This window comes from Cydia amplana, chromosome 11 (genome assembly GCF_948474715.1).
Source record: "Cydia amplana chromosome 11, ilCydAmpl1.1, whole genome shotgun sequence".
In the NCBI taxonomy this organism is placed as follows: Eukaryota; Metazoa; Arthropoda; class Insecta; order Lepidoptera; family Tortricidae; genus Cydia; species Cydia amplana.
Genome location: NC_086079.1, coordinates 14140567 through 14166291, shown reverse-complemented (window position 1 = coordinate 14166291; position 25725 = coordinate 14140567). Strand labels below are relative to the sequence as shown.

General features: G+C 44.9%; 1 protein-coding gene across 1 annotated transcript; it reads left to right on the top strand.

The window, feature by feature from the left end:
• The first annotated feature begins 121 nt into the window (after positions 1–121).
• Positions 122–25725, top strand: LOC134652126 (histone-lysine N-methyltransferase E(z)). Its single transcript, XM_063507294.1, has 16 exons — positions 122–299; positions 409–592; positions 1373–1588; positions 2814–2917; positions 3963–4183; positions 5075–5238; positions 9579–9679; positions 10239–10368; positions 11207–11284; positions 13074–13204; positions 14410–14558; positions 15676–15782; positions 16510–16660; positions 19050–19240; positions 24127–24292; positions 25599–25725. The coding sequence occupies exons 1-16, from the start codon at positions 225–227 to the stop codon at positions 25657–25659; spliced, it is 2229 nt and encodes a 742-aa protein (XP_063363364.1). The 5' UTR covers positions 122–224; the 3' UTR covers positions 25660–25725.

Here is a 25725-nt window from a genome sequence, read left to right as displayed (position 1 = left end):
GACAAACATTTATCTCGTCTGTCACTGTCTGTCACTGTCACTTTTACCCCGTATGCTATGCTATCCTTTTTCTTTTCTTCATTCAATTCAAGCCATATTCAAGCTTCGTACTTTACCCACCCGCTCGTTTTTACCGGTGGGACGCTCAATTTTGTAGATATTATCTTGTTTAATTCCTGCAGTGTATTAGCCTCATGAGTGAATAATTACTATTTCAACCCGCAATGAGTAAATCGAAGGTTTCAGCAGAATGGAAGAAACGCGTGAAGTCCGAATATATGCGCCTCCGCCAAGTGAAGGCAAGTACATTAACCTTTGTTTTTATTTGGTTGATATTCTTTATTAAACAAATTCCCTACTGTGGAATGTAGTTTTTAACATTTTGCATATTAAAATGGTTGATTTTAGCGATTCAAAAGAGCGGATGAAGTGAAGGTAGCATGGGCGCGAAACTTGCGTCTTATGTCGGAGGCTCTGGAAACGCGCGATGCAGAGTTAGCGGAGCGCGGGCGGCGACCTTTCTGGCCTCCGCCGGCGCCAAATCCGAGCCATGAGGGGCTCATGAAGAAGGCTGAAGTAACCAGCACTGATGGTGAGTAGTATTTAACCAAGGATCGGATACCGGTATTTTTTGTATGGAACGAAAACGGTATTTTTTCGTACTTTGCTAATTATTTCATTTCTCATAATTGGGCAATCTAATAATACGAAGTTGTTACCTAAGCACACAACTGAGTCCTTCATTTTGAGTAAAAATAATTAAAACAATATGGTTATTACGAAGTTTTTGGAAAAAACCGGTTCCGATCCCTGGTATTTACAAAGGGTACATACATTGTACATAGATAGCAATGCTGTAGAACTGTTTGAATTGAAGTATAGTACGACTTTACATTCAATTCAGTATCAGGTCATTGTTTGTCATTGTTATTGTCAATAAAAATTGCAAATACAAATTGTAAATACAAATACTAAATTAAATTTTATGCTGTTCTTTAAAAAGCTATTAAAACTAAAGTTGGTCAAGCAGATCTTCAGAGAGAAAAAGGCAGAAAAGTTAAAAAATGTAGGCACGAAGGGATATTGTCCCATAGAAAATTTAAATTTCTCGCCTTTTTCTACTGACAAGATTTGCTTGACCATCTATAATAAATATACCATTTTTACACCTTATATCAATATTAAATAGGTTTTCTTGTGGTTGTTTAAACACTTAATTTAGTTCCAATTATTGTAAAACATGTCAATGAGTTTAAGAATAAATTAGATAAGCACAATGCAAATTGGATACAGGCATTATCAGTTATTTCAACTGCCAGCCTGCTTTACAAAAAAAAGGGTTATTAATTATTCATTTATCTTAAAATTACAGCTTCTGGCATCGTCACAACCCAACAAGTACCGATCCACATAATCAACTCGGTGAACCCGATTCCCACAATGTATACATGGGCTCCGACACAGAAGAACTTCATGGTGGAAGACGAGACGGTGCTGCACAACATCCCGTACATGGGTGACGAGGTCCTGGACCAGGATGGTACTTTCATCGAGGAGCTCATTAAGAACTACGACGGGAAAGTGCATGGTACATTGGCTTACACCATTTTTTTTTCGGACAAAGTGATTATATCACAAGCGGTGTGTTAACTAGTTAATTACCTATTTCATTCAGACAGCTTTGGCTGTTTACCTTGTTGTAGTTTTAAATCTACAATTAAATTTGATTCTCTTTACTCCCACTCATAGCGTCCCACACATAGTACATAGACCCCATTTAACTTTTGACTTTTTATCAGTTTAATAGAGTTCAATTTATGTTGGAAAATTTTGAAAGATTGCTTACCTCCTTACTAAAAAAAACGAATTGTGGGACTCCGGGGGTTAATAGCAATCTGTTAACAAAAAAATTCAAGACAAGAAGTTTAGTTAAAAGCTTTAAATGGAAAATCCTAATTGGAATAAAACCTTTGTTTGTCCAAAAACTACATATTGTATATATATACTTAACAACCTCACATGCAACAATCATTTGATGGAAATGTCGCTTTTCTTACATTCGGAATACGGGTGTTTTTGTCATCAAATGAGTGTTGCAGATACGAGGTTGAGTAAGTATAGCGGCGATATGCACAATGGTGTGTGGTGCACAAATGCTTCCTCTCCGTGGTTTGTAAGGTAAACTAAAACAAAAAGACTATTGGCTATGGCTTTTAACAGTTAGGATTCACAAAAGCCTCTCTCTCACCTATTCACGCTTTTCAGATTATACATACAATCGTAGCATACAATTCATTGATGAATGGTGACTTAAGTACCCAATGGTTATTTTTAATTTTTTGATTTGGGAAATAACCAGAAACCTCTAATACATAATTACAATTGGTTACCAGTACAAAAAAAAAACGATTTAGAAGATGTGAAATTTTGTATACCGCAATCCACGGCCGCAAATTACTATCAGTACATAGTATAAAACAAAGTCGCTTACCGCTGTCTGTCTGTATGTATGCTTAGATCTTTAAAACTACGCAACGGATTTTGATGCGGTTTTTTTAATAGATGAGAGTGATTCAAGCGGAAGGTTTATGTATAATTTGTTAACCCGCGCGGGGTCGCTATTTTAATATAATTCGTAAACCAAGATTTATTTATTTAATCTATATTCTCACACTAAGATATACTTTTCATTTGTAAAAGCCTCCTATACAAACCAAGATAAAAACTAAAATTAATGAAAAATCTGAACCAAGGGGCGATACACGCGTATTCTGACTTGTATATGTCAAATTAACCATACGATTCTGGCACAGGTGACAAGGAAGGCGGTTTCATCGACGACCAGTTGTTTGTGGAGCTGGTGCACGCCCTCATGACCTACCAGACACGTGACGAGGTGGCCGACGAGCGGCGCGAGGTATGTAACCAGACACGGGACGAGGTGGCCGACGAGCGGCGCGAGGTATGTAACCAGACACGTGACGAGGTGGCCGACGAGCGGCGCGAGGTATGTAACCAGACACGTGACGAGGTGGCCGACGAGCGGCGCGAGGTATGTAACCAGACACGTGACGAGGTGGCCGACGAGCGGCGCGAGGTATGTAACCAGACACGTGACGAGGTGGCCGACGAGCGGCGCGAGGTATGTAACCAGACACGTGACGAGGTGGCCGACGAGCGGCGCGAGGTATGTAACCAGACACGGGACGAGGTGGCCGACGAGCGGCGCGAGGTATGTAACCAGACACGTGACGAGGTGGCCGACGAGCGGCGCGAGGTATGTAACCAGACACGTGACGAGGTGGCCGACGAGCGGCGCGAGGTATGTAACCAGACACGTGACGAGGTGGCCGACGAGCGGCGCGAGGTATGTAACCAGACACGTGACGAGGTGGCCGACGAGCGGCGCGAGGTATGTAACGCCCTTAAGGTGCAGTGGATTTAGCAGCAGTTTTTATTAAAATTTTAGCGCTGTTTAGATCATAGTACGGTTGCCAAAAAATATAAATCTTGAGGCCTTTGACCAGTAACTTAATCGAATCGAAACCTGAATAAACAACTTTCGCTGGACAGAAACATCACGAACATAGGTCTAAAACGCATCATTAAAACTTAGTAACTATTTTTGCACAGAAGCTATTAATATGTCAATTGCTTCTAGAGTTAAACCTAGAGAAGTCTGCAACGATTTTGATAGCACACGCAGTGCAAGTGTCATTTATACGTTATAATTTCATAGAAGAGTGACGTTTAAATTAACACTTGCACTGCGTGTGCTATCAAAATCGTTGCAGACTTCTCTTGGTTCAACTCTAATAATAATAATGTGTAATTTTGTTTTTGTTCGAATTAAATTAATTCGTTATAAAACATTTTTAAAGCTATTTCACTTCTGTGTAATACATTTAAAAACTCTGTCCGAGATTGTTAGATTTATCCTCACATTTACATTTATCCAACAGAAAGAATCTAACAAAGAGCAAAAAGACAAAGAAAAAGACAAAGAAAAGGATAAAGACAAAGACAAAGAAAAGGACAAAGATAAAGAAAAGGACAAAGACATGGAAAAGGACAAGGACAAAGAAGGAGCGGACTTGGAGAAGCAGTTCCCCATCTTCACCATCTTCCAGGCCATTTCCTCGCAGTTCCCCGACAAGGGCACTCCTCAGGAGCTCCGGGAGAAGTGAGTTTACTTCATTGGCTATGGTATCTTGTTGCATTTGTTGAACAAATACACCTTTAAGTGGACAAGTTTTGCTTGAGTTTGTAATGATACTTTTATTTTATGGAATACTAAAGTGCTTTATACACCTTACTTAATTCAGTAACTGACGACCGGGACGCAGCTATATGTAGAAGTGAGATATAAATGTATCGACCGTATAATATATAACGTGCAGCTGAATCAGTCAGTTCCTGAATTAAGTAAGGTGTTTGAAGCGCTTTTAACGCCTAAGGCAGTGCAAAACATTGAACTCTCAATTTCGACAACTGAGCTAGACAGGTCTAGGTGCAAGGTGACAAACGCTAACATGTGGCGTTATAAGTCTAACATGCCGGTTACCACAAGGTGTACGCCGTAAAGTGTCAATAGAACTTGCTAACTATGTAAACAAAAGTTACTAGTAAATTGACATTCAGTGTCAATTTTAGTATGGCGGTTTGTTTACATAGTTAGCAAGTTCTATTGAATGACACTTTAAGAGTAAGAGGCATCTCCTTTTCTAAGAACGTAATAAAGAAGATAATATCCAAACCAACCTCTACTCTACAGTCATTTTCCTCGCGTTGTCACGGCATTTTGCCACGGCTCATGGGAGCCTGGAGTCCGCTTGGCAACTAATCCCAGGAATTGGCGTGGGCACTAGTTTTTACGAAAGCGACTGCCATCTGACCTTCCAACCCAGAGGGTAAACAAGGCCCGTATTGGGATAAGTTCCGAACAACTCATTGGTACGAGCCGGGGTTTGAACCCGCGACCTCCGGATGACAAGTCGCACGCTCTTACCGCTAGGCCACCAGCGCTTTTTCTACCTCTACAGTACTGTTATATAATCAGTGGTATTCATTCCAGGTACATCGAGCTAACATCCCGCAGCGACCCGGACGCGTTGCCGCCCGAGTGCACGCCCAACATCGACGGGCCGCTCGCCGAGAGCGTGGCCAGAGACCAGACCATGCACTCCTTCCACACGCTGTTCTGCCGGCGCTGCTTCAAATACGACTGCTTTTTGCATCGTAAGTATACCTGAAAAATTATGATAAAAAACGTGGAACATCGAATTTCATGACTGGAAATTTTGTTTTGAGTGCCTTGTTAAATTTGTGGAACGCCTCGTTCCATTTATGGTACGTATCGTTCCATTTATGGAACACCTTGGTACAGATGTACTGCATAGTCTTTTTCCATTGTATTTTCTCGGAAACCTTCATATTTGTCGTGCTATTTCAGCCAGCCTCAGTACCTTTTGTACTGCGATTGACTGAAATAACATGACACGTTCGTACGTTGCCGTGAAAATACGATGGAATAATACATCTGTACATTTGTGGAACGGCTTGTTTTTTTTATGGAATGTCTTGTTCCATTTGTGGATCACCTTATGCCATTCGTGGAACGCCTTGTTCTTATACATATTTTATTCGTCGTGCGTAGTTCCAACAGAAGTTGATATTTGATAAAGATTGACTTTTATAAATACGTGCAATATTAACGGGCCCCTCGCCGAGGGCGTGGCCAGAGACCAGACCATACACTCCTTCAACACGCTGTTTTGCCGGCGCTGCTTTAAATACGACTGCTTTTCGCATCGTAAGTATCGACCTGTAGTGGTAAAAACCTTATGTTGATTTGAGGAACGTCTCATACCGTTTATGAAGCGCCTTGGTCGGTTTATGAAACGCCTTGGTCGGTTTATGAAACGCCTTGGTCGGTCTATGAAACGCCTTGGTCGGTTTATTAAACGCCTTGGTCGGTTTATGAAACGCCTTGGTCGGTTTATAGAACGCTGTTCCATTTGTTATATTTGTGGACCGCCTTAGTCCACTTAATTCGTAACCAGACGATTTTTTATTAAAATAGACAGATTTATGTTTAAAGTATTTGCGATACTATAATTATTTTATTGTACTTTGTGTATCATTTAAGTATCTTTATTACACTTGTAAAAGTGCATTTCACTGCAATTGTGTGAGTGTGTATGTCACAGGTTTACATATTTAAAGTATATGTAATATGGCTTAGATATTTCGAGTGTGTGTGTAATTATACTTATGATATTATCACTGTCATGATTAGGTGGAAAAATATCTTTTGTATGTGAAAAATTATTTATTACTAATGGTTTTCGGTAAGTATGTCTTATATTATTAAAAAAAAATAGACACTAATTTTTCCGCCTATCGTGTGTTGAAGGTTTGCTCTTGCACTCAGACGTTTTGGGCTTAGTGCGCAGGTTGGAATTGAGTGCTTATAGTTTTTCATCTATGTTTTTTGATAAATAAGTAAATTGGAATAAATTACGTTTGCTTTAAAAGGCAATGAATCAAACGAAATGCTACTTTATTTGGTTCATGAAAGGTTCTAATTAGATTGCAACGAATATGTACATTGAGCCTTAACGAGGCTATATCGTCAGATGACAACAAAAAATCACTAATAACTAAACAATAATCAACCTTATCATGGTACTAATACAGTTTATTATGGTTATGGTCTTGAAGACATCACATGTTCAGTGTTGCGCACTTTCACAAAGCGTCTCAGTGAAGTGGTACAGTTAGCAGCAGAAGTTGCTAAGCGGGCGAGGTGTTCAAAATTACCTTGACGCGCTCTTATTCTCCTAACAAAGTCGCGTCATGATCATTTTGAACACCTCCCCCGTTTAGCAACTATTGATACTGAATGTACATAGTTATACCTAGTGAAGTACATAGTGGAATGGTCGCTGACGTTGTGTTTCTGTTTGCGGCAGGAGCCCAGGCGGCAGGTAAGGCCGCGCTCACACGTCATGCATTCTCATTACCAGACATAAGGGCGCCACACACCTTGCGACAAATCGCACACGATTTTCGACACTACAGCAATCGATTCATAGAATTTGTTGCCCCAACTTAGTCGGCAATGTTTTGAAAATCTCATTCGATTTGTTGCAATGTCTGTGGAGCTCTAACTTACAAACAAGTTGAACAAATAAAATTCAATTAAGTGGCAATAATGTTGGTCAATATATCTACGCTACCGTTGTTTTTATACGGATTTACTTAACTTCTTATTTTTTTTTTTCAATTCGTAGGGTTGAAATTCGGTATATTTGCTGTAATTTTATTATATATGCTACCCCACCTCTCATAAAGGTCGTTACATCTATTGGTAAACTAGTTAGAATTTAGAATTTGTTACGCGAGAATACGATGACAATTAAATTAGTTTACCAATGGTTAAGGCACGGTGGGAAAGTACGTAGGTCATTACTTATGAACGACTTCAAAATGAGACCAACCTCGAAATTTTATTTGTTCAACATTCGTTAGCCAGACTCCTAAAACACGTCTAGAATAAGTTGTAAATATAAAAGCAATGTGGTGGGGACATCTTGCAGAATCTTTAAATATATATATATATAATGTGCCATTTTATAGTTCTTTGCAACAAAGGTACGAATTTAAACTTGTATTTAGACGTGTTCATTCTTTAAAACATTGTTTATGCCTATGACTTACATAACTGTTAATATTTATACACATAACCATATACACATAAAAGTTATATTTATTTAATTATAAAACATTATATACTAATATTTCACGTCATCTATTAGCATTTATCATATCATAAGTGGCTATTTAGATTTGGGTATTTAGTATAGCTGTTAGTACTATTTGCACGTTTTATCAATAAATAATATATTAGTTATTGTTTATATTCTATTAGATTGGTACTTTTATAATTGATATATTTTAATATCACTCATATATTTATTACTATTTATAAAACAAATAAACAATGCAATACAAAAACACACAAGTAGGTATGACTAACAAATTGGGGATGAGAATAGATGGTAAATTCTAGAGATGCCACGAATATTCGGCAACTATTCGGTATTCGGCCTATTCGAATGTTGCCTACTATTCGGCCGAATACCGAATATCTGTTGCACCTACCTAAAAAGAAAAATTACACAAAAAAGATACCAAAAATTATAGTTAGGTATATTTAATATTTAAAATGTATTATTGGAAAGTTGTTAAATAGGAAGACCCTTTTTTAAGCATTTGTTGATTATGAAATATTTTATTTTTATCATGGCTCTGATTTGATTGACTCTATCTACATTCATTAGTTGTGTTTTACAAAAAATAATATCGTAGCAAATGTTATGCTTTGTTGTCGAACAGTTTTCATAATAATTGTGACTCACAATGTTCGCATCTCATGCCGAATATTCGGTCGCCGAATATTCGGTATTCGGCCAAAACCACTATTCGGGGCATCTCTAGTAAATTCAATCAAAATATAATTTAAAGCCAGTCAAGAGTATGTGAGCCCATGGTCAGTTTGGGGTTCCGTAGCCGCTATTACTAAGGAATAAACTATTCAAACTAAACTACACTACCGATATGTATTTGCCCTTTTGAGGCAAATTTCGATTTTTAACTTTCGCGTTTTGAACACATATTAACTCACATTTATAGACGGGTCTATCGCGACATTATTAATTTCATTCATTCATTCATTATCATAGTCTCATTACAACTCGTACTAATTCAAGATATTTTGGTCCCAGAAATGTCTGTTTTGGAGTAACCATTTTTAGGGTTCCGTAGCCAAATGGCAAAAAACGGAACCCTTATAGATTCGTCATGTCTGTCTGTCTGTCTGTCCGTCTGTCTGTCCGTCCGTATGTCACAGCCACTTTTCTCCGAAACTATAAGAACTATACTGTTGAAACGTGGTAAGTAGATGTATTCTGTGAACCGCATTAAGATTTTCACACAAAAATAGAAAAAAAACAATAAATTTTTGGGGTTCCCCATACTTCGAACTGAAACTCAAAATTTTTTTTTCATCAAACCCATACGTGTGGGGTATCTATGGATAGGTCTTCAAAAATGATATTGAGGTTTCTAATATCATTTTTTTCTAAACTGAATAGTTTGCGCGAGAGACACTTCCAAAGTGGTAAAATGTGTGTGTCCCCCCTGTAACTTCTAAAATAAGAGAATGATAAAACTAAAAAAAATATATGATGTACATTACCATGTAAACTTCCACCGAAAATTGGTTTGAACGAGATCTAGTAAGTATTTTTTTTTTATACGTCATAAATCGCCTAAATACGGAACCCTTCATGGGCGAGTCCGACTCGCACTTGGCCGCTTTTTTTTTAAATTAGGTTTATAAGTGTTTTCTATTTATATACTTGTTGTGTTTACATTGTTCTAGTCATTTGCTTTTAGCGGTAGTGTATAAAATCAACATTACTCATCATTCACAAACCATATTTCTGCGAGAAAAAAACTGTTTATTTTCAGTTTATACGATTCATAATATTTTAACGTACCGACTGTGTCAGGTTTGCAAGCGTGCCACCCAGGGCCCAACCTGAACAAACGAAAGGGACCCGACCTGAAGCCATTTTCTGAACCCTGTGGACCCAGCTGCTACATGCTGTTGGTAAGTTAGATCTTTTGAATAATTTATAGAGGAGATTAAGAATATATCATTTATAAATCAGAAAGCGGTGGTGGCCGAGTGGATATGACGTCCGACTTTCAATCTGGATCGCGGGTTCAAATCCTGGCTCGTACCAATGAGTTATTCGGAACTTATGTACGAAATATCATTTGATATTTACCGCTAGCTTTTCAGTGAAGGAAAACATCGTGAGGAAACCTGCATACATCTGCGAAGAAATTCAAAGGTGTATGTGAAGTCCCCAATCCGCATTGGGCTAGCGTGGGGACTATAGCCCGAGCCCTCTCGCGCATGAGAGGAGGCCTGTGCCCAGCAGTGGGACGTATATAGGCTCACATTATTATTATTTTATTATATAAATCAGAAATATTTTTCTAGTAAAACATATTAAGTTTATGCCTAACTACAAATTCAGAAATTTTATTATTACGAGTTTCTCATTACTCAAGGGCAGTGAAATCAGGTCAAAACTGTTCGAATTGATCAGTTTTCATTAATTTTATGTATTTGGTTTGATTGAACATATTATTTGTACCAGGACGGCATAAGAGAGAAGCTGGCGCGCGAAAAGGCAGCCGGCGAAGAAGACAAGGGCAAGTCCAACTCGATGGACTCGCCCAACGACGCTTCCTCCGAAGACAGCAACGATAGCAACCGGTTCCCCAAGGGTAAGTTACCTATACCCAACGCCTATACTGAACTGTACCTACATTCATGTAAGCAGGGATCGGATACCGGTATTTTTTGTATGGGAACGGAAACGGTATTTTTTCGTTCTTTGCTAATTACTTCATTTCTAATTGGGCAATCTAATAATACGAAGTCGTAACCTAAAAACACAACTGAGTCCTACATTTCGAGTATAAAATAATTCGAAAAATTTGGTTATTTCTAAGTTTTTGCAAAAAACCGGTTCCGATCCCTGCATGTAAGACAGACTCGGACAAGATTGGAACAGTTACTAATGATAATGAATGACTCGCAAAATGTTTGTCTGTTCCTTTTGCTTAATATTTCGTTTTTTAACGACTTGAATAACTCACTATCGCAAAATATCCTTTCTTAATCTTCAAGTACTGTGAAGTTACATGCATATATCTTTTGTCTTGTGTTGATGATGTTCACTATAATAACAGCTTTTTCTGAAGTTATCAAGAAGCTTATTTTGTAAAACTTAGTCGTCAAAGAGAGAGTCGGAACGGGCAGACCTTGGCGGACTTTCTCTGATCAGATCGGGGAAATCCTGAAGAAAGGCCAGGTCAGGACCACCCTAAACCGGCGAGCGTGTATGAGGAATATTATGAAAGTAACGGAAGCGGAAGAGGTATGTCAGGATCGTAGCAAGTGGAAATCCGTGGTCTCTGCCTACCCCTCCGGGAAATAGGCATGATTACCTATATGTATGTATGTAGTCATCAAAGCCTTTATGCCTCTGGTATAAATTAAAGTAAAAACCAAGTAAGAGAGTTATTTATCCAAGCAGTTGAGATAACTTTATGTTTACAGGCAGCAGCAGTGCAGCGGGCTGGAGCGGCGCGCTCGCCAAGCCCGGCGCGCCCGTCGAGCCCGCATACAACGCGCTCGGTGAGTCTACGTCACAACTAACATAAGTTGAATCTATGAATGTACTAGTATTTAAGCATAAATTGGATAATTACCATTGTATCAATCAAATTAGCATAAGTTTTAAATGAATAAATATTATCTTATCTTATATAGGTACTATGTACCTCATACTTCTTACTTAACCTCAATGATTACTGGTCATACCTAAAGTATTTTTTCTCGGACATTATTACCGTACCAGCGTACCACATTAACCAGCCACATTAAAATTTTACCTCAAAAATTACAAAATCCGTAAAATCTTTACCCTTAAGGTAGACTTTCGAGCAAAGCGGCTCCGGCGTCACTAACGCAGCGACACTGACGCGGTGACAGAGCGATAGTATTATGCAGTATGGAAATGTATGAACTTACTTCCGAGCGCAGCGTCACTGTCGCAGCGACAGTGCCGCCGCGTCAGTATCGCTCGGCGATAGCGGCCGTACTATGTCTGCGCAAGCACTGTCGCGCAGTCGCTACTATCGCTCGTAGTTTCTTGATGTTTTGGCGCAGGTTCTTCATGTATCATTGATAAAATAACTGACAGAAGCTCCTGAATTTTTCATTGTTCTAGTTTTTATTTATCAAGATGCTAGTGCCTTCATCTTTTCTACTTTTTAGGGTTCCGTACCCAAAGGGTAAAAACGGGACCCTATTACTAAGACTCCGCTGTCCATCCGTCCGTCCGTCCGTCCGTCCGTCCGTCTGTCACCAGGCTGTATCTCACGAACCGTGATAGCTAGACAGTTAAAATTTTCACAGATGATGTATTTCTGTTGCCGCTATAACAACAAATACTAAAAACAGAATAAAATAAAGATTTAAGTAGGGCTCCCATACAACAAACGTGATTTTTGACCGAAGTTAAGCAACGTCGGGCGGGGTCAGTACTTGGATGGGTGACCGTTTTTTTGCTTGTTTTGCTCTATTTTTTGTTGATGGTGCGGAACCCTCCGTGCGCGAGTCCGACTCGCACTTGGCCGGTTTTTAAAATTGAGTTGGGTAGGCTTCGCTCCATACTAAAAGCGAAGCAAAAGATCGTCATCCTCCTCTTCTAATAATATTTTCATAATTGATCGGTTCATCATATACAAATACAAACACGTCTGCACCGTATGGAATAACAACTGCGACTGTCGCCGGTGTCGCGCCGCTCGGAAGTGTATCTGCGTCAGTTACCGCTGCGACACTGACGCAGCGGCTCTGACGCTGCGGCCGTTGCGACAGCCGCTTTGCTCGGAAGTCTACCTTAAATCGACACAAAACACGGAAGGTCGTAAGAGCGAACACTGCAAACCTGCTTGGCGCTGAATAGTTGTAATGATTTAAGGTCTTAGTCTTGATATGATATTAACTGTAGCGTAATCTGGCTCCTGTTTCACCACGGTGACAGGTGCGACAATAATTGTCGACATCACTGTTGCTGACGTCACGGGCCTCTATAGGCTACGGTAACCGCTTACCATCAGACTGTGCTTGTTTGCCACCAACATTTTAATAAATAAAAGAACTCCATTGTACTTCGCAAGAGTAATATCTGTTTTTTTTTCGATATAAAAAAGGTTTTTTTAAATAATACAATGATGGTGGCAAACAGGAATACCCCGCCCGCCCTATGGTAAGCGGTAACCGTAGCCCATGGATGCCCGTGACGTCAGCAACAGTGATGTTTTATAATTGTCGCACCCGTCACCGTGGTGAAATAGGGGCCAGAAGTTTGAGGATACTGTGTCAAAATGATTTACGAGGGTCTTTCACCGCTCACCAGGTCTGACAGTAGGCGACATCCAGGCCGAGTGGACGGGCTCGGACCAATCCCTCTTCCGCGCCCTACACAAGGTGTTCGCCTGCAACTACTGCGCCATCGCGCAGGTCATGCTCTCCAAGACTTGCCAACAGGTAACAAAGGGTTTCTTTCCCCGCTCACCAGGTCTGACAGTAGGCGACATACAGGCCGAGTGGACGGGCTCGGACCAATCCCTCTTCCGCGCCCTACACAAGGTGTTCGCCTGCAACTACTGCGCCATCGCGCAGGTCATGCTCTCCAAGACTTGCCAACAGGTAACAAAGGGTTTCTTTCCCCGCTCACCAGGTCTGACAGTAGGCGACATACAGGCCGAGTGGACGGGCTCGGACCAATCCCTCTTCCGCGCCCTACACAAGGTGTTCGCCTGCAACTACTGCGCCATCGCGCAGGTCATGCTCTCCAAGACTTGCCAACAGGTAACAAAGGGTTTCTTTCCCCGCTCACCAGGTCTGACAGTAGGCGACATACAGGCCGAGTGGACGGGCTCGGACCAATCCCTCTTCCGCGCCCTACACAAGGTGTTCGCCTGCAACTACTGCGCCATCGCGCAGGTCATGCTCTCCAAGACTTGCCAACAGGTAACAAAGGGTTTCTTTCCCCGCTCACCAGGTCTGACAGTAGGCGACATACAGGCCGAGTGGACGGGCTCGGACCAATCCCTCTTCCGCGCCCTACACAAGGTGTTCGCCTGCAACTACTGCGCCATCGCGCAGGTCATGCTCTCCAAGACTTGCCAACAGGTAACAAAGGGTTTTTATAGGATTAACGATTAACTGAATTATTTGATGTATCAGCAGAAGGAGCTATGCTGACGATGTGTTGAAAATGAACGGAACATATCTTTATTGTTAAAAGAATAAGATTTAACTTCGTGCGCGTATAGAAATCGTTAAAAAAGTTTTTTACTCAATGTTTACCTTTTTAGGGGTTCAATAAAAAAAAATCTGTTTTAGACTAAAGTCTATTTTTTTATTCGGTAGACTGAAATGACAGTTAATAGTATGAAATGACATTTCATGTTCATACTATTAACTGTCATTTCAGTCTACGGAATAAAAAATAGACTTTACAACCCTTGAAAAATTAGTGTTAAAAATTTGCAGTTATCACCAATATAACAAACATTATCATGTCTGCATTTTCTATCAATATTAAAGTAACGGAACTACTGTACAAACATTATTGTATGTACACTAGTTCCTTTCCTAATGATTTTAACTCGACATCGACATCTTATACGACCCGAAAATGTTCTCAACTTTGGTCCTAATGCATTCTTATAATTATTATCCCACAGGTATACACGTACTGGATCAACACGGGGCAAGAAGAATGCCGAGTGGAGTCTGAACTCACCCCGCCACGCAAGAAGAAGAAGAAGCATCGTCTCTGGTCCGTGCACTGCCGCAAGATACAACTCAAGAAGGACTCCAACTCGCATCACGTGTAAGTATGAAACACGGGGCTAGAAGACCGATGTCTGAACTCACCCCGCCTCGCAAGAAGCATTGCCTCTGGTCCGAGCATTGCCGCAAGATACAACTCAAGAAGGACTCCAACTCGCATCACGTGTAAGTATGAACACGGGGCTAGAAGACCGATGTCTGAACTCACCCCGCCTCGCAAGAAGCATTGCCTCTGGTCCGAGCATTGCCGCAAGATACAACTCAAGAAGGACTCCAACTCGCATCACGTGTAAGTATGAACACGGGGCTAGAAGACCGATGTCTGAACTCACCCCGCCTCGCAAGAAGAAGCATTGCCTCTGGTCCGAGCATTGTCGCAAGATACAACTCAAGAAGGACTCCAACTCGCATCATGTGTAAGTATGAAAACGGGGCTAAAAGACCGATGTCTGAACTCACCCCGCCTCGCAAGAAGCATTGCCTCTGGTCCGAGCATTGCCGCAAGATACAGCTCAATAAGGACTCCAACTCGCATCACGTGTAAGTATGAACACGGGGCTAGAAGACCGATGTCTGAACTTATCCCGCCTCGCAAGAAGCATTTCCTCTGGTCCGAGCATTGCCGCAAGATACAGCTCAAGAAGGACTCCAACTCGCATCACGTGTAAGTATGAAACACGGGGCTAGAAGACCGATGTCTGAACTTATCCCGCCTCGCAAGAAGCATTGCCTCTGGTCCGAGCATTGCCGCAAGATACAACTCAAGAAGGACTCCAACTCGCATCACGTGTAAGTATGAAACACGGGGCTAGAAGACCGATGTCTGAACTTATCCCGCCTCGCAAGAAGCATTGCCTCTGGTCCGAGCATTGTCGCAAGATACAACTCAATAAGGACTCCAACTCGCATCACGTGTAAGTATGAACATGGGGCTAGAAATAGGCTGTCTGAACTTATCCCGCCTCGCAAGAAAAAGCATCGTCTCTGGTCCGAGCACTTCCGCAAGATCTAATATATCTTGAGATTCTTGAGCTGTCTCAAGAAAGACATAAACACGTGTTAGAAGAGTGAGTGACTGTACTTACCCCGCCTCGTTTGGTACTTACTAATTTTACAAAACGAATGTAGGCCAAATTAAATGAAATATATAATTCCAGATACAACTACACTCCGTGCGAGCACCCGAACCAGCCGTGCGACTCGATGTGCCCGTGCCTACAGTCGCAGAACTTCTGCGAGAAGTTCTGCCAATGCTCCAGCGATTGTAAGTTCACTTTCTGGACATAGCTTACAAACTTGCCAGTGGCAGTGATCGTAGTCCTGATGGCTGTTATAGTTCGTTTTTTTAGCAATATAATGAAGGTAAACAATCCTGACGTCTTTTTATTAAAAACGATTGAAAAACTTTAAAAATTAGTTTATATAGTAATATAAACATCATAAGTACCTATATGAAAGATAAATAATGTAAAAGATCGTATATGATTTACTAGAGGCTCGCTCCGGCTTCGCACGGGTTAACAAATTATACATAAACCTTCCTCTTGAATCACTCTATTTAAAAAAAACTGCATCAAAATCCGTTGCGTAGTTTTAAAGATCTAAGCATACATCCCTATGTACACAGACAGCGGGAAGCGACTTTGTTTTATACTATGTAGTGATAATTCTAACATGTGTTGTGACTTATTTTTAAATGGTGATTTATAATAAAAAGATCGCTTACCTTCTTCCTAATGCTAAAAAAAACGAACTATAGGGCTGGAAGACGAACCGGAGAAACCCTCAATATCCCAGACTGATGATCCACACAACAACATTAAATGAGGACAGCGCATGACCAGTCACTGCTGAGGTCCCTAATTTGGGGAGGTCTATGAATATTTGTCATTGAAATCAGATAAAACGACGGAATTTTATCCTATAAAGCAGTTTCATATTTTCCGTACGTTTTTTCAAACGAAATTGAGCTCTATGTGTCTGTTATTCAGGTCAGAATCGGTTCCCCGGGTGCCGCTGCAAGGCATCGTGCAACACCAAGCAGTGCCCGTGCTACCTCGGCGTCCGGGAATGCGATCCCGACCTCTGCATACAGTGTGGGGCGGACAGCCCGGTCTGTTGCCGCAACGTGTCCGTACAACGGTGAGTTATGTACAACACTAGGGTGTACGGAATGCGCGACCTCTGCATACAGTGTGGGGCGGACAGCCCGGTCTGTTGCCGCAACGTGTCCGTACAACGGTGAGTTATGTACAACACTAGGGTGTACGGAATGCGCGACCTCTGCATACAGTGTGGGGCGGACAGCCCGGTCTGTTGCCGCAACGTGTCCGTACAACGGTGAGTTATGTACAACACCATCAGGGTGTACGGAATGCGCGACCTCTGCATACAGTGTGGGGCGGACAGCCCGGTCTGTTGCCGCAACGTGTCCGTACAACGGTGAGTTATGTACAACACTAGGGTGTACGGAATGCGCGACCTCTGCATACAGTGTGGGGCGGACAGCCCGGTCTGTTGCCGCAACGTGTCCGTACAACGGTGAGTTATGTACAACACTAGGGTGTACGGAATGCGCGACCTCTGCATACAGTGTGGGGCGGACAGCCCGGTCTGTTGCCGCAACGTGTCCGTACAACGGTGAGTTATGTACAACACTAGGGTGTACGGAATGCGCGACCTCTGCATACAGTGTGGGGCGGACAGCCCGGTCTGTTGCCGCAACGTGTCCGTACAACGGTGAGTTATGTACAACACTAGGGTGTACGGAATGCGCGACCTCTGCATACAGTGTGGGGCGGACAGCCCGGTCTGTTGCCGCAACGTGTCCGTACAACGGTGAGTTATGTACAACACTAGGGTGTACGGAATGCGCGACCTCTGCATACAGTGTGGGGCGGACAGCCCGGTCTGTTGCCGCAATGTATCCGTACAACGGTGAGTTATGTACAACACTAGGGTGTACGGAATGCGCGACCTCTGCATACAGTGTGGGGCGGACAGCCCGGTCTGTTGCCGCAACGTGTCCGTACAACGGTGAGTTATGTACAACACTAGGGTGTACGGAATGCGCGACCTCTGCATACAGTGTGGGGCGGACAGCCCGGTCTGTTGCCGCAACGTGTCCGTACAACGGTGAGTTATGTACAACACCATCAGGGTGTACGGAATGCGCGACCTCTGCATACAGTGTGGGGCGGACAGCCCGGTCTGTTGCCGCAACGTGTCCGTACAACGGTGAGTTATGTACAACACTAGGGTGTACGGAATGCGCGACCTCTGCATACAGTGTGGGGCGGACAGCCCGGTCTGTTGCCGCAACGTGTCCGTACAACGGTGAGTTATGTACAACACTAGGGTGTACGGAATGCGCGACCTCTGCATACAGTGTGGGGCGGACAGCCCGGTCTGTTGCCGCAACGTGTCCGTACAACGGTGAGTTATGTACAACACTAGGGTGTACGGAATGCGCGACCTCTGCATACAGTGTGGGGCGGACAGCCCGGTCTGTTGCCGCAACGTGTCCGTACAACGGTGAGTTATGTACAACACTAGGGTGTACGGAAAGCGCGACCTCTGCATACAGTGTGGGGCGGACAGCCCGGTCTGTTGCCGCAACGTGTCCGTACAACGGTGAGTTATGTACAACACCATCAGGGTGTACGGAATGCGCGACCTCTGCATGCAGTGTGGGGCGGACAGCCCGGTCTGTTGCCGCAACGTGTCCGTACAACGGTGAGTTATGTACAACACTAGGGTGTACGGAATGCGCGACCTCTGCATACAGTACGGGGCGGACAGCGCGGTCTGTTGCCGCAATGTGTCTGTTCAACGGTGAGTTACACGTTGCAGACAACAAGTAGGTACTTAATCCAGATAACATAAAGTGTAAAGATAGGCTGGCAGCAAATCATCATGCAATGCAACAACAAACAGCATTAATTCTTGATTAGAAAAGTCCCTTGTTAATCCCGTTGATGTGACGGCTCGGCCACGACCTCGCGCTTGGCGAGTGGTGAATGGCCATTCGGGGTATTACTTTACTGGTATTAGCTTAGCGGTATACGGCAATCCAAACTCTCACGAGGAAAAATGTGTAGTAATTAATCCCATTCAGAGCTTACTCTTAATTTGGTTTACAATCCTCAGGCGGTCCAGCATGAGTTGCGTTCTCGCGCGCGAGTCCATATTTGAAGTCGCGCAAGATTTATGTAGTCGCGCGCGAGAACGCAACTCATGCTAGACCGCCTGGACGTGTCAGTTAAATTTCACGGTAGATCAGTGGTTCCTAACCTGGGGGTAAAACTGGTATTTTACGGGGGTAATAAGCTAACCTAATATGACAATACTACCAACGTACACTTTTTATTTTTTAATACCATTGGGAGGGGTAAAATCAGGTTCCCTAGTTAGTCATACGGGTGACCGGACTGAAAAGGTTAGGAACCACTGTGGTAGATCTTCAGCCACATAAGATAAAAATCTTTATAAAACTTTCAAGGCCAATTTTAAACGCTACATTATTTTCCAGCGGCCTTCACAAGCACCTACTCCTAGCGCCATCTGACGTAGCCGGCTGGGGCATCTTCCTCAAGGAGGCCGCTCACAAGAACGAGTTCATCAGCGAGTACTGCGGCGAGGTGATCTCGCAGGACGAGGCCGACCGCCGCGGCAAGGTGTACGACAAGTACATGTGCTCCTTCCTGTTCAACCTGAACAACGGTGAGATACTGTCCCACTCCGGCCATCTCAGACAAGAACCAGTTCATCAGCGAGTACTGCGGCGAGGTGATCTCGCAGGACGAGGCCGACCGCCGCGGCAAGGTGTACGACAAGTACATGTGCTCCTTCCTGTTCAACCTGAACAACGGTGAGATACTGTCCCACTCCGGCCATCTCAGACAAGAACCAGTTCATCAGCGAGTACTGCGGCGAGGTGATCTCGCAGGACGAGGCCGACCGCCGCGGCAAGGTGTACGACAAGTACATGTGCTCCTTCCTGTTCAACCTGAACAACGGTGAGATACTGTCCCACTCCGGCCATCTCAGACAAGAACCAGTTCATCAGCGAGTACTGCGGCGAGGTGATCTCGCAGGACGAGGCCGACCGCCGCGGCAAGGTGTACGACAAGTACATGTGCTCCTTCCTGTTCAACCTGAACAACGGTGAGATACTGTCCCACTCCGGCCATCTCAGACAAGAACCAGTTCATCAGCGAGTACTGCGGCGAGGTGATCTCGCAGGACGAGGCCGACCGCCGCGGCAAGGTGTACGACAAGTACATGTGCTCCTTCCTGTTCAACCTGAACAACGGTGAGATACTGTCCCACTCCGGCCATCTCAGACAAGAACCAGTTCATCAGCGAGTACTGCGGCGAGGTGATCTCGCAGGACGAGGCCGACCGCCGCGGCAAGGTGTACGACAAGTACATGTGCTCCTTCCTGTTCAACCTGAACAACGGTGAGATACTGTCCCACTCCGGCCATCTCAGACAAGAACCAGTTCATCAGCGAGTACTGCGGCGAGGTGATCTCGCAGGACGAGGCCGACCGCCGCGGCAAGGTGTACGACAAGTACATGTGCTCCTTCCTGTTCAACCTGAACAACGGTGAGATACTGTCCCACTCCGGCCATCTCAGACAAGAACCAGTTCATCAGCGAGTACTGCGGCGAGGTGATCTCGCAGGACGAGGCCGACCGCCGCGGCAAGGTGTACGACAAGTACATGTGCTCCTTCCTGTTCAACCTGAACAACGGTGAGATACTGTCCCACTCCGGCCATCTCAGACAAGAACCAGTTCATCAGCGAGTACTGCGGCGAGGTGATCTCGCAGGACGAGGCCGACCGCCGCGGCAAGGTGTACGACAAGTACATGTGCTCCTTCCTGTTCAACCTGAACAACGGTGAGATACTGTCCCACTCCGGCCATCTCAGACAAGAACCAGTTCATCAGCGAGTACTGCGGCGAGGTGATCTCGCAGGACGAGGCCGACCGCCGCGGCAAGGTGTACGACAAGTACATGTGCTCCTTCCTGTTCAACCTGAACAACGGTGAGATACTGTCCCACTCCGGCCATCTCAGACAAGAACCAGTTCATCAGCGAGTACTGCGGCGAGGTGATCTCGCAGGACGAGGCCGACCGCCGCGGCAAGGTGTACGACAAGTACATGTGCTCCTTCCTGTTCAACCTGAACAACGGTGAGATACTGTCCCACTCCGGCCATCTCAGACAAGAACCAGTTCATCAGCGAGTACTGCGGCGAGGTGATCTCGCAGGACGAGGCCGACCGCCGCGGCAAGGTGTACGACAAGTACATGTGCTCCTTCCTGTTCAACCTGAACAACGGTGAGATACTGTCCCACTCCGGCCATCTCAGACAAGAACCAGTTCATCAGCGAGTACTGCGGCGAGGTGATCTCGCAGGACGAGGCCGACCGCCGCGGCAAGGTGTACGACAAGTACATGTGCTCCTTCCTGTTCAACCTGAACAACGGTGAGATACTGTCCCACTCCGGCCATCTCAGACAAGAACCAGTTCATCAGCGAGTACTGCGGCGAGGTGATCTCGCAGGACGAGGCCGACCGCCGCGGCAAGGTGTACGACAAGTACATGTGCTCCTTCCTGTTCAACCTGAACAACGGTGAGATACTGTCCCACTCCGGCCATCTCAGACAAGAACCAGTTCATCAGCGAGTACTGCGGCGAGGTGATCTCGCAGGACGAGGCCGACCGCCGCGGCAAGGTGTACGACAAGTACATGTGCTCCTTCCTGTTCAACCTGAACAACGGTGAGATACTGTCCCACTCCGGCCATCTCAGACAAGAACCAGTTCATCAGCGAGTACTGCGGCGAGGTGATCTCGCAGGACGAGGCCGACCGCCGCGGCAAGGTGTACGACAAGTACATGTGCTCCTTCCTGTTCAACCTGAACAACGGTGAGATACTGTCCCACTCCGGCCATCTCAGACAAGAACCAGTTCATCAGCGAGTACTGCGGCGAGGTGATCTCGCAGGACGAGGCCGACCGCCGCGGCAAGGTGTACGACAAGTACATGTGCTCCTTCCTGTTCAACCTGAACAACGGTGAGATACTGTCCCACTCCGGCCATCTCAGACAAGAACCAGTTCATCAGCGAGTACTGCGGCGAGGTGATCTCGCAGGACGAGGCCGACCGCCGCGGCAAGGTGTACGACAAGTACATGTGCTCCTTCCTGTTCAACCTGAACAACGGTGAGATACTGTCCCACTCCGGCCATCTCAGACAAGAACCAGTTCATCAGCGAGTACTGCGGCGAGGTGATCTCGCAGGACGAGGCCGACCGCCGCGGCAAGGTGTACGACAAGTACATGTGCTCCTTCCTGTTCAACCTGAACAACGGTGAGATACTGTCCCACTCCGGCCATCTCAGACAAGAACCAGTTCATCAGCGAGTACTGCGGCGAGGTGATCTCGCAGGACGAGGCCGACCGCCGCGGCAAGGTGTACGACAAGTACATGTGCTCCTTCCTGTTCAACCTGAACAACGGTGAGATACTGTCCCACTCCGGCCATCTCAGACAAGAACCAGTTCATCAGCGAGTACTGCGGCGAGGTGATCTCGCAGGACGAGGCCGACCGCCGCGGCAAGGTGTACGACAAGTACATGTGCTCCTTCCTGTTCAACCTGAACAACGGTGAGATACTGTCCCACTCCGGCCATCTCAGACAAGAACCAGTTCATCAGCGAGTACTGCGGCGAGGTGATCTCGCAGGACGAGGCCGACCGCCGCGGCAAGGTGTACGACAAGTACATGTGCTCCTTCCTGTTCAACCTGAACAACGGTGAGATACTGTCCCACTCCGGCCATCTCAGACAAGAACCAGTTCATCAGCGAGTACTGCGGCGAGGTGATCTCGCAGGACGAGGCCGACCGCCGCGGCAAGGTGTACGACAAGTACATGTGCTCCTTCCTGTTCAACCTGAACAACGGTGAGATACTGTCCCACTCCGGCCATCTCAGACAAGAACCAGTTCATCAGCGAGTACTGCGGCGAGGTGATCTCGCAGGACGAGGCCGACCGCCGCGGCAAGGTGTACGACAAGTACATGTGCTCCTTCCTGTTCAACCTGAACAACGGTGAGATACTGTCCCACTCCGGCCATCTCAGACAAGAACCAGTTCATCAGCGAGTACTGCGGCGAGGTGATCTCGCAGGACGAGGCCGACCGCCGCGGCAAGGTGTACGACAAGTACATGTGCTCCTTCCTGTTCAACCTGAACAACGGTGAGATACTGTCCCACTCCGGCCATCTCAGACAAGAACCAGTTCATCAGCGAGTACTGCGGCGAGGTGATCTCGCAGGACGAGGCCGACCGCCGCGGCAAGGTGTACGACAAGTACATGTGCTCCTTCCTGTTCAACCTGAACAACGGTGAGTTTAACAAAACTAATTATAATACAATAAAAAAATAAAATCCTTCAAAATTAAGGACCCTTCCTAAAGCTTTGGATTCCTCCGAAAACGGTGCCGTAATATGACGGCCGTCATATAGCGGCCGCAAAAGACGGCCGTCTTTACGGTGGCGACATGTGGAAAGTACCACGGCGTCATAACACACCGTCAGCCACCAAAGTCAAAGCGGCAAATTTGAAAAATGTAGGCGCGAAGGGATAACGTCCCATAGAACATTTGAATTTTACTTGGAAGATGAAATATCATCAGAAAAGGAAAATAATCGTAGTACGGAATCATTTATTCAAATCTCGTGTCATTTATTCAAAATGGCGTCACCGCTATCTAATAAAACGTTCACGAAACTATCGACACCGTGATGACGGCCGTCTTCCAAATGGCGACACCGCTTTTTTACGTTACGTTGACAATCAACGCCGTCTAGGAAACCGCGCCATCTTGTTTACATAGACAACGTTCTAGTGACGTCATTCAACGCTATATAGCGGCCGTCATATTACGGCACCGTTTTCGGAGGAATCCAAAGCTTAAGCGACTCTCAGCGGGTGCTCCGCAAAACGGTGTTAGTTTTTTTTTTTTTTTTAGCCTGGTTTAGTGTCCCACTGCTGGGCAAAGGCCTCCCCTCCCTTCCTCCACTCAACCCTGTCGTTTGCATTTTCCCGCCAATCCGGATAAAATGCGTCCAAGTCGTCCCGCCATCTCCTCTTTGGTCTGCCTGAACCCCGGCCTACACCATCGATGGTGTTCCGTGGGTCCCACTCGGTAACCATTTTGGCCCACCTTTCAGGGTGCATGCGGCAGACATGTCCCGCCCAGTCCCACTTAAGCTTAGCGGTCTTGGCACCTACATCTACAACTCGAGTTCTGGAGCGCAGTTCCGTGTTTCTGATTCGATCAGTTCTGCGAACACCTAGTATACTGCGCTCCATCGCTCGGTGTTAGTTTGATATGATAAAAAATCCGTTAAACGAATCCGCTTACGTTAGTACAGAAAATCAAACTTACCCAGTATTACACTCATATGAATTCAACGTAAGGCCCGAAAAGCTGTGGAATCCTGTTTTTTTTTCTTTTAAATTTTAACTAATTATTCATTTTACATTAAATTGTAAATAAAAAGTAATTACTACAAATTTGTTATCAGATTTCGTGGTGGACGCGACCCGTAAAGGCAACAAGATCCGTTTCGCGAACCACTCCATCAACCCCAACTGCTACGCCAAGGTCATGATGGTGAACGGCGACCACCGCATCGGCATCTTCGCCAAGCGCGCCATCCAGCCAGGAGAGGAGCTTTTCTTCGACTACAGGTACTTAAACCCTTTAAACATTATAAACAAAAACGTCACTCACACGCCAAGGTCCGAGGCGCAAGCGAGCTAATGTAAACCTTACGTGAAAGTGTGAAGGTTCATTTTTCAACGTCATAACACCTATAGTTGTCCACATCAACTACAATTATGTCGGAGGGGTGCTGACCTGCGGTGAGTGCGGTCGTACATTCACTGCAAAGATAGGCTACGTCAGCCACCTAAGAGCCCACGATCGTCGCTCTCAATAACTAGTACAACCCCAGTCGCCGTGGCCGGAACCGGCCAGGAAAGGATGATGATGATGATGAGTTGTCCATCACGGTGCGCGCGACTAGTAACGACGACAGTGTTCTTGGCATTCTAAAAGGTTAAACAACCTTAGCAAATATATTTCTAACAGTGCAACTTTGAGTCAAATCGACATACGGGCTTCGCAGTTTGATAGCACTCTTAGTGCCGATCGAGTTTAGGTCAAGAGTACAACTTCGAGATCTGTGAACCACCATTAAAACTACTATGTGCATCTAAATCGTAAACGCTCCCTGTTTTCGCTCCTAAAGTTTACGCACGCCTGTCTTAGTGCGGCAACGTCGAGAGCCACGATGACTAGACTTTCTTATAGGGCATGCAGTACCGGTCCCGGTACCAAGAATTTCATTTCCCGGTTCTGGGCAAGGCCGGAACCGGGATTCCCGGTTCTTCCCGGTTCTCAAGGCACCTTATGATTATTTTTAAGAAATTGTTTGTGTTAGCGTACAATCTTTATGAATGACTTATTTTTATATAAATAATTGCATAAGTATTAATAAATTACTTATTTTATTTAAAAAAAAAACACTTTAATTAGCGTTCCAACCTATTTTACGAAATTAACCGGCACACCTATTTTACGAAGTCACCCGGGTCAAAATGTATAGATAGACACATAATTCATCTAAATAGGTGTAATTTAGTAGCTCTAAGGCTCCATTGGGACATACCACAGAAACATACATAGATTATGATATTATATCATAGTCCTTTATGTAACCGGCATACAGTACTGGACGATGATTACGACGACTAAATTGAAATAGAATCTAGTGTGAATTTTTAAAATTTACTATTGTCCGTAATATCGATTGGAATGCCTACTTACTTTACTAGGTTAGTTTTTCGGGTTATTTGGGTTCCCCGTTTCATAGCACCAGTTTATTAAATGTCCCGAGCTAAAGTACTAAAACATTACTACGAATTCCCGGGAGCATGCCCTACTTTCTTACCATCTACTTTACAACACAATCTTAATTTACAACTATTTCAGATACGGGCCGACGGAACAGCTCAAATTCGTGGGCATCGAGCGCGAGATGGAATTCTTATGAGAACAAACCAAACTGCAACGCGGCCTCCCCCCGCGCACCCCCACCCCCGCCCCCGCGGGCACCAGC